The sequence below is a fragment of the Pseudoliparis swirei genome, chromosome 13 (genome assembly GCF_029220125.1).
Source record: "Pseudoliparis swirei isolate HS2019 ecotype Mariana Trench chromosome 13, NWPU_hadal_v1, whole genome shotgun sequence".
Taxonomy (NCBI): Eukaryota; Metazoa; Chordata; class Actinopteri; order Perciformes; family Liparidae; genus Pseudoliparis; species Pseudoliparis swirei.
Window position 1 is genome coordinate 692301 of NC_079400.1, and position 12828 is coordinate 705128.

The following is a 12828-nucleotide window of genomic DNA, read 5'->3' on the forward strand; positions in this document are numbered from 1 at the left end:
TTCAAAGTCAATGGCCGGACTGTGTTAGTTGGGGAAACGTTTCGATGAATAAAAAGCAAAAACGAAACGGGAATCCGACCGACGCGCGTGCGTCCGCTTCAGCAGAGACGTCGTTTGGTTCTGCATGCTGTGGTTTGGCGCCAGGTTCCGTCGGTTCGGGTCAATTTAACGCGAATTGTGCAAATGTGTGCACAGGGCGCATTACTTCCAGCGGGTTTTCCCGGAATAAAAGTTGTTCTTCGGCGCGGGCACGAGACACAAAGCGTGTCCACGTGAAGCTCAACGTCCCTGCTACCGGCCGATGCCGTTCTGTGGATCAGAACCGAGCCGTAGCTTTTCTATTTGTCCGGAGTTGGAGGACGAAGAAACACAAACGGGCCGGCGCCAGTTCCACGGAGTCCGCTAGATCAGCTGCTGGCAGTTGGTGTTCTCAATCACGTCCGCAGATCGGCTTCATAGGCTCGCCGAGGCGCCTGTGGAATAAGACTCTTACGGTATCCGGTGCACCGACGCGTCACCTCGCGAGGATCATCGTGTTTTATTGTTACGGTGGCATTGTTTGCCAACCCGGACTTTCAGGGGAAAACGTTATTCTGTTTATTTCCGTTTCTGACGCCGAGGAGAGGGAATTACATCGGACTTGTTTTTGGTGGTTTTTTTGTTTGTCAACTAACTCCAGAAAAAGGAAAGTCGCCATGGCAGAGACGTCGGCAGCTCCGGCCAAAGCCAAGAAGGCGGCCATGCCCAAGAAACCCGCTTCTCACCCCAAATACTCTGAGATGATCCGAGCGGCCATCGCGCACGACGCCAGCCGGAGCGGCGCGTCGCGCCAGTCCATCCAGAAGTTCGTGAGGAAGAGCTACAAGGTGGGCGAGAACGCCGACGTGCAGATTAAATTGGCCCTGAAGAGGATGGTGGCGGACGGGAGCCTGCGCCACACCAGAGGCAACGGCGCCTCCGGATCCTTCAGGTGGGCCAAACCGGACGACTCCAAGAAGTCCGCCAAGCCACCGCCACCGCCACCGGCACCGGCCAAGCCGAAGAAGGCGGCGAAGCCCTCCAAACCCAAGAAGGTGGTGAAGCCCAAGAAAGTTGCCAAGACGCCGGAAAAACCCAAGAAGGCAGCTGCGAAGAAAGTGAAGAAGGTCGTGAAGAAGGCGTCCCCGGTGAAAGCCAAGAAGTCCCCCGCGAAAAAAGCAGCCAAGGTGGCGAAGCCCAAAGCCGCGCGGAGGGTCCCCAAGCCCAAAGGGAAGACCCCCAAGAAGGCAGCCAAGCCAGCCAAGAAGAAGTAGAAGGACATGAAGACAGTCACTGTACATACTTAAGGAAATGTTTTCGTATATGTATTATTTTTGTACGCTCTCATGCAAACTTATGCTATTTTGACCAGTAGTTTCTCTCTATTGAACTATAGCTTCTAGATGCTGTAGCAATATTTGTGAGCGTTTTTTTATTTGGCGTTGATAATATTAATTTATATCCGATCCTTGGACATATACTGGCTAGACTAGTCTTAATAAGGAAAACACATGTACATACAGTTGGACTTGGGACGAGTCATCGTTGATGCAGGGGGTCAAACCGAAGATATCGTGAGACAATGGAGAGCATTGCTCTTTACAATGCGCCACAGGTAGCTGCTGCTCTCTGGATCCAGGCTCCATTCCGTGGATGTCCAGACGACTCGTCTCCAGATGTCACGTGGTGTTCAGTCACCTTTAAAGACTGTTTACTGCAACCCAATAAACCTGTCATCTTCTACTAAATGTGTCGGGTCAACTTATTGCGCGCATTTTACGCGTGCGTAATCTACTGGGTGAAGTAGTCGGAGGGATTTCTGTCCCTTTTGAAAGAATAATAGGTTTTACATAATCTGCTTCATAGCCAAATGACATTGTCCCTATGCATTCGACACGTGGACACATGAAGCGCCCTGCATGAAGATGAAGCCTCTGAGAACCAGGCAGACACAGCCCCATGGAAGCTCCACTGAGGAAGAGGCTGTGAGAGGCTGACGCGCATCGACAACACTGTCCCTCAAAGCCCGTGGAGATATGACCAGGACAAATTAAAGTGACATGGCGGAGATACGGGGTTACATTGTATGTAAAGAACAGACCACATTGTGTGTAGTCAAAAACTTCACGAAATACACACCAGTGAGCACAAGCAGCAGTTACTCTCCTCACCGTTTATTCTCGTCACTGCGCTCCCGCTCCCTGGCCTCACCGGGCGTGCAACACCGCCACCTGGCGGTGTCTTTGAGAATCGCGTTGGGACTGAGACGGCAGCAGCAGACTGGAGACAAACTGAAAGTCACACATTTACCATCTATACACTGTGTTTCATCCATCCATCCATTATCAATACCGCTTCATCCTCATTAGGGTCGCGGGGCGCTGGAGCCGATCCCAGCTGACAGGGCGAAGGCGGGGACACCCTGGACAGGCCGCCAGTCCATCTCAGGGCTCACATAGAGACAGACAACCACTCACTCTCACATTCACACCTATGGGCAATTTAGAGATCAATTAACCTGACTGCATGTCTTTGGACTGTGGGAGGAAGCCGGAGAACCCGGAGGGAACCCACGCTGCCACGGGGAGAACATGCAAACTCCACACAGAAGGACCGCCCCGACCGGGAATTGAACCCACGGCCCTCTTGCTGTGAGGCGACAGTGCTAGCCACTACACCACCGTGCAGCCTGTATTTCATTATCTTTAAATCATCTAACTAACCGAGTGAAACGGCTCTAAAAAAAATAAAATAAATGCAAAGATTCCACAAGGTAAATACTGAAAACTCAGCTGAGACATATTAAAAAAAGCACAATATTCGTCTTTCATCCATAACGTATTTTGGGCAAAAGCTCCCCATCCAGTCACGTCTTTTATTAAGCAGTGAAATCAGTTCAATTCCTTCAATAAAAACAGCCATGTTTTAAAAGTCACAGAAGTGTATTCTGCAGAAACAGCAGGTCCCCGGCAACAAAGCAACACACAACCTGACGAGTCATGTTGGAAAACAATGCAATGGCAGATCATGTAAGAAGGTATATGAATATATGAAGAGAGCATTCACACATCATCAATCCATTTGTCTAAATCAAAAGTCAATGAGTTCCATTTCGTGAACAGAAAGAAACGGATTAATTCGACCAGATATTTAAGGTTTACCGGATAAAATATTTTCAGACTTTTGGCAGATGCAAAAAAAACAACGAACCACCTTTCTTCTTCATGCACATCTCACACCCACAGCAGATGAGTGGAGGACGGCCTCGCTGATCAACACCACATCAGGGGCAAATCACATGCGCCGACGACTCATTGAAGCTATAGTTATTTGGCAAATCAGATAAGAATATCTCGTAACTGAGGTGGCATGGCCAGAAGGTCCTTGGAGATATTCAGTAGCAGTCGGGATGTTTGTTAAAAATGAACCCTGTGCTGAACTTTGGTTCTTCAGTCGAGCCAATTTGGCATTTTTCTACATTTTGCTAAAGAAACACAGTATAGTTTCTAAAAACTCCCCAAGCTCACGCAACCCGACACATTATTGAAAACAGATCAGACGGAAAGAACTTGCTGCATTTCCAACCCTTTGATAAAGCACCGGTTTGGATGAGAACAGTTCTTGGTGCACCGAGACTGTCTAACTCCGACTTAACCCGGTCGGACAACGTAAGGCCGAACCAGCGCAGCAGCGCGGGGAACAACGGGACCGGCAGCTTCCAGCCGCCTGTCAGCCGACTCAGAGCGAGAGACAAAGTGAAGCGGGGCGAAGATATTATGAAGAATTCCTTGGAGCCTTGTTTTGGGAGGGGGGGGGTGGTAAAACAAATCTGGTCTCTGATGGTGCGTCTTCAATGACGGAGCGCCAGCTGAAAGAAAAACAGACGCTCCGCTGCTTGTTGATCACTTCAGTCTGACGGCGGCTCTGAAGACGGCAAAGCCGAGAACGGCAACCACGGCCGAGCCCAACGCCACTCTGAGCCAGAACGACGAGCTGCTCACGCTGGAACCATTCAGGTGTCTGGAGGGGACACACACATCGTTCAGCCACAGATACAAGCTGATCAGCTGAGCTGCTCTCGAGAGGTTCCATGTTCTCGGTGATTAGAGGTCAGTCGGATACGTACGGGTACACCGCTGCCCAGGCCAGCCGGCTGTAGACGCCCCCGCCGGTGGAGTCGGGGAACAGGCCGGAGAAGGGCAGAGGTGGAGGCAGTCGGTGTTTATAACAGAACTCTGCTGGAGTCATCCCGTGAGACTGCTTGACCTCAGGAAGGTCCACCTTGGAGGCGACCAGCACACATGGGATGTTGCTCTCCATGAAGTGTTGCTGAGCAAGACATGGGGACAAAGAGTGAAAACTTCAGTTGAGAGGAAAGAGAATCTACTTTGTTTGTCGGTCAGAAGGAAATTCAGGTAAACTTTATTGTAAGACACGATAACTGGAATCAAACCGAAGCAACGGATGAATCACTCTGATCCCAACTCGTACAGGAACACAGATCTTATGCAACTCAAAACAACAGAGGGTCCATTCTGCTTCCTGTTCACACGCATGCACCGCGTCCGTGAACCGACATTGGTTTTCAGGACGATATGGACGGGAAACTATTCCGTTAACGCTGTGGACAGAAATGTTTTTATTTGAAAAGAAGATGGAGTCGTGTGGATGTAGGCTGAGAGTAGAGACAGTAATGCATACCTGTTAACATCGGGCCTTTAACTCCACCAATAATCAGAATAGTGAATAAATTCATTGAGGAATAATAACTAAAGTAGAGAGAATCATTTGATCATATGTAAATATATCTATTGAATATGGGCCATGCTCAACTCTTCTTAAAGTAGTGAATTGTGAGGTGGAAACTGCTCCAGGCAATAAAGGGAACCACCACATTCTCAACTTGGTTGACTGAATGCCGACATCAGCACAAACTGGAGCGGGCCCTCGACGGCTCAAACGAAGAGAGACAATCAATGAAATGCTTCTGCAGCCGGGCCGGTACGGACCTTGTAGATACTGGCACAATAGTCAAAGGAATGCGAGTCACTGGCGTCGTACATCAGACAAGCAACATCACAGCTGGCGTCTGACGCCTTCAGGAAGTCCACCTCCACATCCACTTCATTGAGCTGCAGGGAGCAGAAGAGTGCGCCCGTGGTTTTAATGGGGTCAGAGGTTAAGCGTGGACATTAAGATCAGGATGGGAAGCGCTTACGATGAGGTACTTCTCCTGGTTGCTGACCTGGACGGTGTTTATGGCGTAAGGGGAAAAGGCACTGCTGGAATGTCTTTTATTCTAGAAAGCAGAAGAGGAGAAAACATGGAGACAGGAAAAGAACGACAACGTGGTGATAATGAGACGTGAAGAAGTTCACGGCTCCAGGCGAGCAGCCGGCGCCGTACCCCAACGTTGCAGCCCACAAAGCTCTGCAGGAAGGTGGTCTTGCCGGTCCCCCGCGGCCCGATCACCTTGCAGAGGAACACCGAGCGCTGCGTCTGGCGTTTCTCCAGCTCCACCTCTTTCTCCTGAGTTACTGGACACACGCAGAAACACGCCGTGTGAACCCCGCTCACAGGCCAGGGTCTGAACAGATGTCACATGGATGTGTTGGATAACCCAACGGCCTGACAGAGCGAGGTGCTAGCACCACGACAAATACATTAACCACCATCACCGACACTTCTGAATTACAAGGTTCATTCAGCACAACACACAGCAGGTGGGCTCATGCTACAACCAGTGACTCGTCCCCTTGTTAAAAGATCCGGGTTAATCTCCGAGGCTTACGGGCCTGGCAGCGACAGCAGGGTCACCTGAAAGGTCCTCTCCTCTGAGACGGAGGATGAAGGAGTGATGAGCAGACACAGATTACATCACTTTCCAAGCGTTTGACAACTGGCCTCCCACTGTCGTTCAGACACAGAGACACCAGACAAGCGCAGCCACAGAGAGGCTCCTCATACGGGCTCAATCAATCACAAATCATCATTACTGTCAGTAACACTGTATGCATATGTGGGGACGCTACATGCGCCACACGACACATGCAAGGGGAAGCGTGTCGCCTGTTCCTTCTCACCTCAAGGACAAATACAAGTATATAACTGTTGGGCTGCAGTGGACCGGATTAGGACGAGGATGTACAGCATGTCCCAGGTGTGCTCCATAGGGACGTGGTCTGCACCTTTCTGATTTACTGGCTGTTTTCAGGGTCAGTCACACAAACACACCTGTGATGGCGGCAGTCTGTGACTCCTGCTCAGTGAGGATGGAGTAGCCCAGGTAGCCCAGGTGCTCCAGGCAACGGTGGATGTCAAAGTACGCAGAGAGCCTGCAGGTGAAGGGATCGATGCACACGTGACACAAAGGGCCAAAGCACCACATGGTGGACCAGCGGGGAGAGACTCACGTCCACTGGCAGCGGTAGCCGCGGTTAGAGATGTAGCCCTGGTCCGAGGTGGGGACCGTCAGGTAGACCTCGGCCCCCCACGGCGGGTACGGACACACGAGGAACAGGTTGCCGAGCTCCGCCGGCGACAGAGCCGAGTCCTTGTCCTGAGGGAGCAGAGGGAGCCGCTTATTGACGGGACATGGAGGGAGACAGCGTTACCGTTTGAATGTGTTTCACTTGGCAGCCATTGGAATACTTTAATGTATTCCATACATCATCGTAATGCTTCGATCACATTTCTCACAGCATCAACGGTCCAGTGGGACATTTGCTACTCACTTCATCGTACTTGTCAAACAGCCGCTGGAGGAACTGGTGACCCGAGTGACTCAACTCGGTGGTGCAGCCGGCAGAAACTCGGAGTCTGACAACATAAAAAATACAATTAGATATTTAGACACCCGGCATTCCCAGATAGTGCTACACACAAAACAAAGACGAACCCAATGGAAACTGAGGAGACATACGGCAAATAGGAGATCGATGGTAATGCAGAACCCATGCACAGCGGCCTTTACTCCCCAAGACTGTTGCAATGCCGCCTGTTGTCGTTATCAGCAGAATAAACATTCACATCCAGGTTGAGGTGAAGTACAATAGTGCCACGGACTTACTCGGGGTAGAGGTAATCATCGGTCAGCTCCAGGTTGTCGTCATAACCAAACTTCCGGAGGATAGTCCACGTGGTTTCATGCCGGCCCCTCTGGATGAATAACGTATTCAGGAACAGGAAACCTGAAAAAGAAGACGCGCACAACGTGGCGATGAGTTGATTGTGTTGCAACGCCTCCGTTTACAAAGCATGTTGTCATCCAGGAGCGCCGGTTACCGCTCAGGGTCAGGCCGTTGTCCTGCACGCCGTCATTGGTGTTCTTCCAGACTACTGTCTTCACATCTTCCAAGGCTTGAGGTGCCAGAGGATTCCCAAAACAAGATTTCTACACATAAATATAGATTCATTTCGTTATACAGCAGACGCATGGCTTTTGAGCAAAGAGAGCATTATGGGAAGTGATTTTAACTGTTACCTGAAAGCGGTTGAGTTCAGCGTCACTGAGGATACGGTCATTGTCCTGGTCGGAAATGTAAAATATCCTGCTGAGGGCGCGGACACACAGCTGTTTCAGCTGGGGACAAATATTGGAGGACAAAAATCTTATTAGTATAAAAACAATCGTTTTCCTACAGATATAAATAAGTGGATTAAGAGAGGGACTTCAAGGTGACTAGTATGTGACCTGTTTGTCCTCGGGGTCGTAGAGAGGGGCAGTGGGGTGGAGGACGGCCTTCTGTGCGTAGTAGAACAGCTCCGAAATGTTTTTCAAGTTCTTTGCAGAACACTTGAAAGAGAAAAACAGCAGAACAAATGAATACAATGATCCAAGATATGTAAAGGTTAGATAAAGGGTGCATTTCTAAATATTTGCGTGACCCGGCAACCGTGTGTATTTCAATGCTCCGATGAGCAGGTGTGTATGCAGGACGCGTCTCACCTCAACACACGTCTCGATCTCAGAGAACTGATTCATTATGGGAAGAATGGTTTCCATTGAGCTTCCACAGCGCAGATCAGACTTGTTTCCCACGAGGATGATGGGAACTCTGACAAACACACGGCGGCAGGTCAACTCACGATAGCACACCATCGTGGTTCATTGTTTGAAGACAGGTATTCCTGCAATACACATCAGTTGCCATTCCAACGGAGCGAGTGCAGTGGACCTCCACTAGTCCCAGAGCCTCGGCTCTCCTCCTGATGCTCACGAGTCTGTTTCTGGACCGTTTAGCACCAAATACTCAGATTACCACATTTGCTAACATTGTTTGCAAACAGCAGGGAAGAGCGCACGGTGCACCGGCACCGAGGCCCTCAGGTAACACAGCAGACACATGAACGTACTTGTTCCCCTTCTCTGCGTCGCCGTTCACCAACGGGATCCATTTAGTTTTGATCTGGAACAGAAGAGGCAGAAACACGTGTAATGTGTGTTTGAGGTGCATTTAGTCGTTTAATAAACATTCAGTGGAAAGCTTTGACGGGACAACACATCAAGCAGCAGGTACCTTGTCTATAGTCTCCTCGTTGGTGACGTCATACACCACACACACCACATTAGCCTGTGTGGGTCAGAGACACAACAGCTGTGAGGGACTTTAGGCCCCAACTGAAACAATCCAATCCTTTAGTTTGACATTTGGTTTTGATCTCATTTGTTAAACCAGGTGTTCAGCTCACTGAAGGTGGATTTACCTTGATGATCTCTTTCCTGAGGACTTCATCCGTCTGCTCTTTTTCTGTTAGGACATAAATAAATGGATATCAACGCCACGATACTCAGACTTTTATTTGTCAACCACACCCACAAGTCAGCGGACTAACGTTGGCCCCGCCTTCAGGTGATGTTACCTGAGTAGTCCACTATGTGTGTGGGAACCTTCTCTGGAGTCACGTCAGCGGGGATGGTGATCTCTTCAGCTCTGGGGGGAACCTTTGAGAGAAAGAGACAACATGTCAACCATCACGCCGTCAGGCGTCTACTTCCCACGACAGACGGCGTGTTGCTGTCCTGGCTCCTCAGTGGGGGGCGAGCTCCCCGCCGACAGCAGGAAGTCTCTACACCTGCCACCGGAAACTAAGAACACATCTTTTCTGACTGTGGGTCAGAGGTCAGCAGGTCCGTCTTTCATTCAGGGGGTTGGCGGTTCAATCCCCGCCCTAGTGGATGTGTCCTTGAGCAAGACACTTCATCCTGAGTGTCTCCCTGTAGCTGCTCTACAGTGTCTGAGTGCAACAGGGTTGAAGTTGCTTTGGATAAAAGCGTCAGCTACATTATCAGTTTATTAGTAGAGCCCATTTTCACAAATTCCCCTCAGAGTGCTTTACAATCTGTAACCATAGACATCCCTGACCTTTGACCTCACATGGGATCAGGAACAACTCCCAAACAACCCTTCAGGGGAAAAGGTCAGAACCCTTGAGGAGAGAACAGAGGAGGATCCCTCTCCAGGATGGACAGGTGTCATAGATGTCATGTGAGAATACGTCCTCTTCTTACTCAGAAGGCGGCGCAGGTTCTGATCCAGGCTCTGGTCATTTCACGCCTCGACTACTGCAACTCCCTCCTGGCTGGTCTACCTGCTAAGGCCATCCGACCCCTGCAGCTCATCCAGAATGCAGCAGCTCGACTGGTCTTCAGCCTCCCGAAATTCACCCACACCACTCCGCTCCTCCGCTCTCTCCACTGGTTACCGGTGGCTGCTCGCATCCGCTTCAAAACACTGGTCCTGGCGTACCGTGCTCTAGACGGATCGGGCCCGTCTACATCCGGGATATGGTCACACCGTACACCCCGGCACGTTCGCTCCGCTCTGCAACAGCCAATCGACTTGTGACTACTGCACCTCGAGCTAATCACTCTACATCCAGACTGTTTGCTGTCCTGGCTCCTCAGTGGTGGAACGGGCTCCCCACTGACATCAGGACAGCAGAAAGTCTCTACATCTTCCGTCGGAGACTGAAAACACACCTTTTCCGACTATATCTGGATTAAAACACAGATTAGCACTTCAGTGGCACTTAGATAGCACTTACTTATGGTACTTTTGTAGTTCGACTATGTTGAGGAAATGTTACTTCCTGTATTCTTGTTGTTCTTAGTTTGTACTCTAGGTTGAAATGCACTTATTGTAAGTCGCTTTGGATAAAAGCGTCTGCTAAATGACATGTAATGTAATGTAATGTCATATATCTGGATTAAAACACAGATTAGCACTTCAGTGGCTCTTAAATGTCTCTTACTTATTTACTTGTGGTACTTTTGTAGTTCGACTTTCTTGAAGAAATGTTACTTTCTGTATTCTTGTAGTTCTGAGTTTGTACTCTGGGTTGATTCACTTATTGTAAGTCTCTCTGGATAAAAGCGTCTGCTACCTGACATGTGATGAAACATGTTTTAGTCATTATACCAGACGTATGATATAGAACATGTTGGTGTTCCTACAATCGTATACATTTGCCAGCAAGTTTACCTTATCTAAGAGTAGCTAAAAGTCCCAGAGAAACACTAAACTATACTGATCCTGGAATATGCCGACTACCAACTACGCCATGGCCCTGCTGAAGCCCCGCCCACTGCTGAGACTCCGCCCACTCCTCCTCTCCACCTCCATCTGATGGATGGTGGAGGTCTGGATGGTGGAATATGCCGACTACCAACTCTTCATCCACTGTCATCTTCATTGTGTTGTTCCTGTGTTTTAATTAGTGTGTAATGATTCCTTCTGGTCACATGACATCTATTACACCTGTCCATCCTGGAGAGGGATCCTCCTCTGTTCTCTCCTCAAGGGGTCTGACCTTTTACCCTGAAGGGTTGTTTGGGAGTTGTTCCTGATCCCATGTGAGGTCAAAGGTCAAAGGTCAGGGATGTCTATGTGTAGATTGTAAAGCACTCTGAGGGGAGTTTGTAATTTGTGAAAATGGGCTCTACAAATAAACTGAATTTAAATGAACTGAATTCTCCTGGCCGCATGGCGCAGGTTGGTGTCAACATGTCGTCTCAGTCCAGCGTGACGCGTCAACACAGGTGAGGTCCTCTGAGCCGTACCTCCTCGGGGAACTCCTCTCCCACCAGAGACATGATGAGGGACGTCTTCCCCACCTTGGCTGCAGAAAGAGACACGAAGAGAGATGAGCTGCCAGGGAAAGACTCGTGTGATGACGTCATAGCCCTTCCTGTAAAAGTGCATCAGCTGCTAGCCAGCTAACTGTTGGTTAGCATGTCGCTAGTGCACTGAAGGTGCTGCTCGTTGGGTAGCCGACCCTGTAGTTATTATTATTATTATATGACACTCTAGTGTAGAGTCACATGCATCATCCACACGGAACGTTATCCATGCAATTAAGCGAGCTCATGGGGAAAGGGCCACTTTCAAAGAAGCCTGGTCATATTAGAGTGTAGATATGTAGTTAATGTTAGTCAGGTTAACGTTAACTACCCGCAGGTTAACGTTAACTAACCGCTCCATCAGCGTTGAGCTAGTTTAGGAAGCAACGGTGAAGTTAATGTTGTCTTTTAGTTTGCTAACATGTCAATGCGCCGACTCGCATAACTTTTTTAATAAGATAATTCAATACGTGTCTTTACGTTTAAGTTGAAAAAAAATGGTAACTTTTGTTCAGCAGATTAAGTTAACGTTCACCAAGTTAACGTTACCTAAGTTACTAGCTAGATAACTAGCTGCCGGTTACCGTTCACAACTTAAAACCAGAGTTACTGTGAGCTAAGTTAGCAGACATGTTTATAAAGTGTCCGCTGCGGAGGAAACACAAAGGAGAGCCGACACTCCGTTAGCGACAGAAGCTAATGTTAGCTAACGCTAGTGCGTTAGCTTGTGGGCAGACGTCAGTGACTCACGCTCCCCCAGCAACAGGATCCTGACGTCCTGCTTCATGTTGATCCTGTTGGACGAACAGTCAGACGCGCTGCAGTCCTACAGTGACACGGATCGTTCATTTGAAAGCTAAATTACAAGCTATAGTAAAACGTGTGCCTTTCCACAGAGCCGTGCACCCAAGGTGAAACCACTCCGGTTCACAGAGGAGACCGTGAGAACACGCTCCCTGCTGGCCGAACACGCTCCCTGCTGGCCGAACACGCGCCCTGCTGGCCGAACACGCGCCCTGCTGGCCGAACACGCGCCCTGCTGGCCGAACACGCTCCCTGCTGGCCGAACACGCGCCCTGCTGGCCGAACACGCGCCCTGCTGGCCGAACACGCGCCCTGCTGGCCGAACACGCGCCCTGCTGGCCGAACACGCTCCCTGCTGGCCGAACACGCTCCCTGCTGGCCGAACACGCCCCCTGCTGGCCGAACACGCTCCCTGCTGGCCCAACACGCCCACTGGTGGCCCAACACGCTCCCTGCACACGCGCGTCTCCGGCTGTCGCTGTAACAGTGAAAGTCCAAAAAACAAGCTCATGGAGGCATAAAGTCTCACAAGAGATGACGCTTTACCTCAACGGCATAGTACGCCCAGGGCCATTTATATTTAATAAACATTACTGAATGGAGCAAGATATTAATTGACAGCGACTGTTTCTGTAAGTGTGCACTTGATAACTTTAAACATGTACAGTACAGCTATTTAGTAATTGTTCTTTTTTGCTTTCTACCTCTGCCCCAAAAGTGTGCCCCATTAATAACGAACCACAATATAACCTTTTTCTTTTAACGCAACCAATTCAGATGAATTATATTGATATCTATATTGATATTAAATGTGAGCACTTTTGAAATAAGTCAGGGTCTCATTTCCTTAACTATTATTATTACATGTCTTTTAGCAGACAATT

General features: G+C 49.4%; 2 protein-coding genes across 2 annotated transcripts; one reads left to right on the plus strand and one right to left on the minus strand.

Annotated features, from left to right (window-relative positions):
• The first annotated feature begins 482 nt into the window (after window positions 1-482).
• LOC130203548 (histone H1.0-B) lies at window positions 483-1766 on the plus strand. The gene has a single exon (XM_056429837.1). It carries the CDS (start codon window positions 696-698, stop codon window positions 1290-1292), a length of 597 nt encoding a protein of 198 aa, XP_056285812.1. The 5' UTR covers window positions 483-695; the 3' UTR covers window positions 1293-1766.
• A 1071-nt stretch (window positions 1767-2837) lies between these two features.
• On the minus strand, window positions 2838-12069 carry rhot2 (ras homolog family member T2). The gene is made up of 19 exons (XM_056430022.1): window positions 11891-12069; window positions 11081-11139; window positions 8881-8962; window positions 8725-8768; window positions 8538-8591; window positions 8374-8426; window positions 7967-8075; window positions 7712-7813; window positions 7502-7600; window positions 7303-7411; window positions 7088-7208; window positions 6753-6837; window positions 6432-6577; window positions 6253-6353; window positions 5425-5555; window positions 5237-5317; window positions 5028-5150; window positions 4145-4347; window positions 2838-4038 (listed from the first exon to the last, which is right to left on the minus strand). The coding sequence occupies exons 1-19, from the start codon at window positions 11925-11927 to the stop codon at window positions 3921-3923; spliced, it is 1857 nt and encodes a 618-aa protein (XP_056285997.1). The 5' UTR covers window positions 11928-12069; the 3' UTR covers window positions 2838-3920.
• Window positions 12070-12828: the final 759 nt, after the last annotated feature.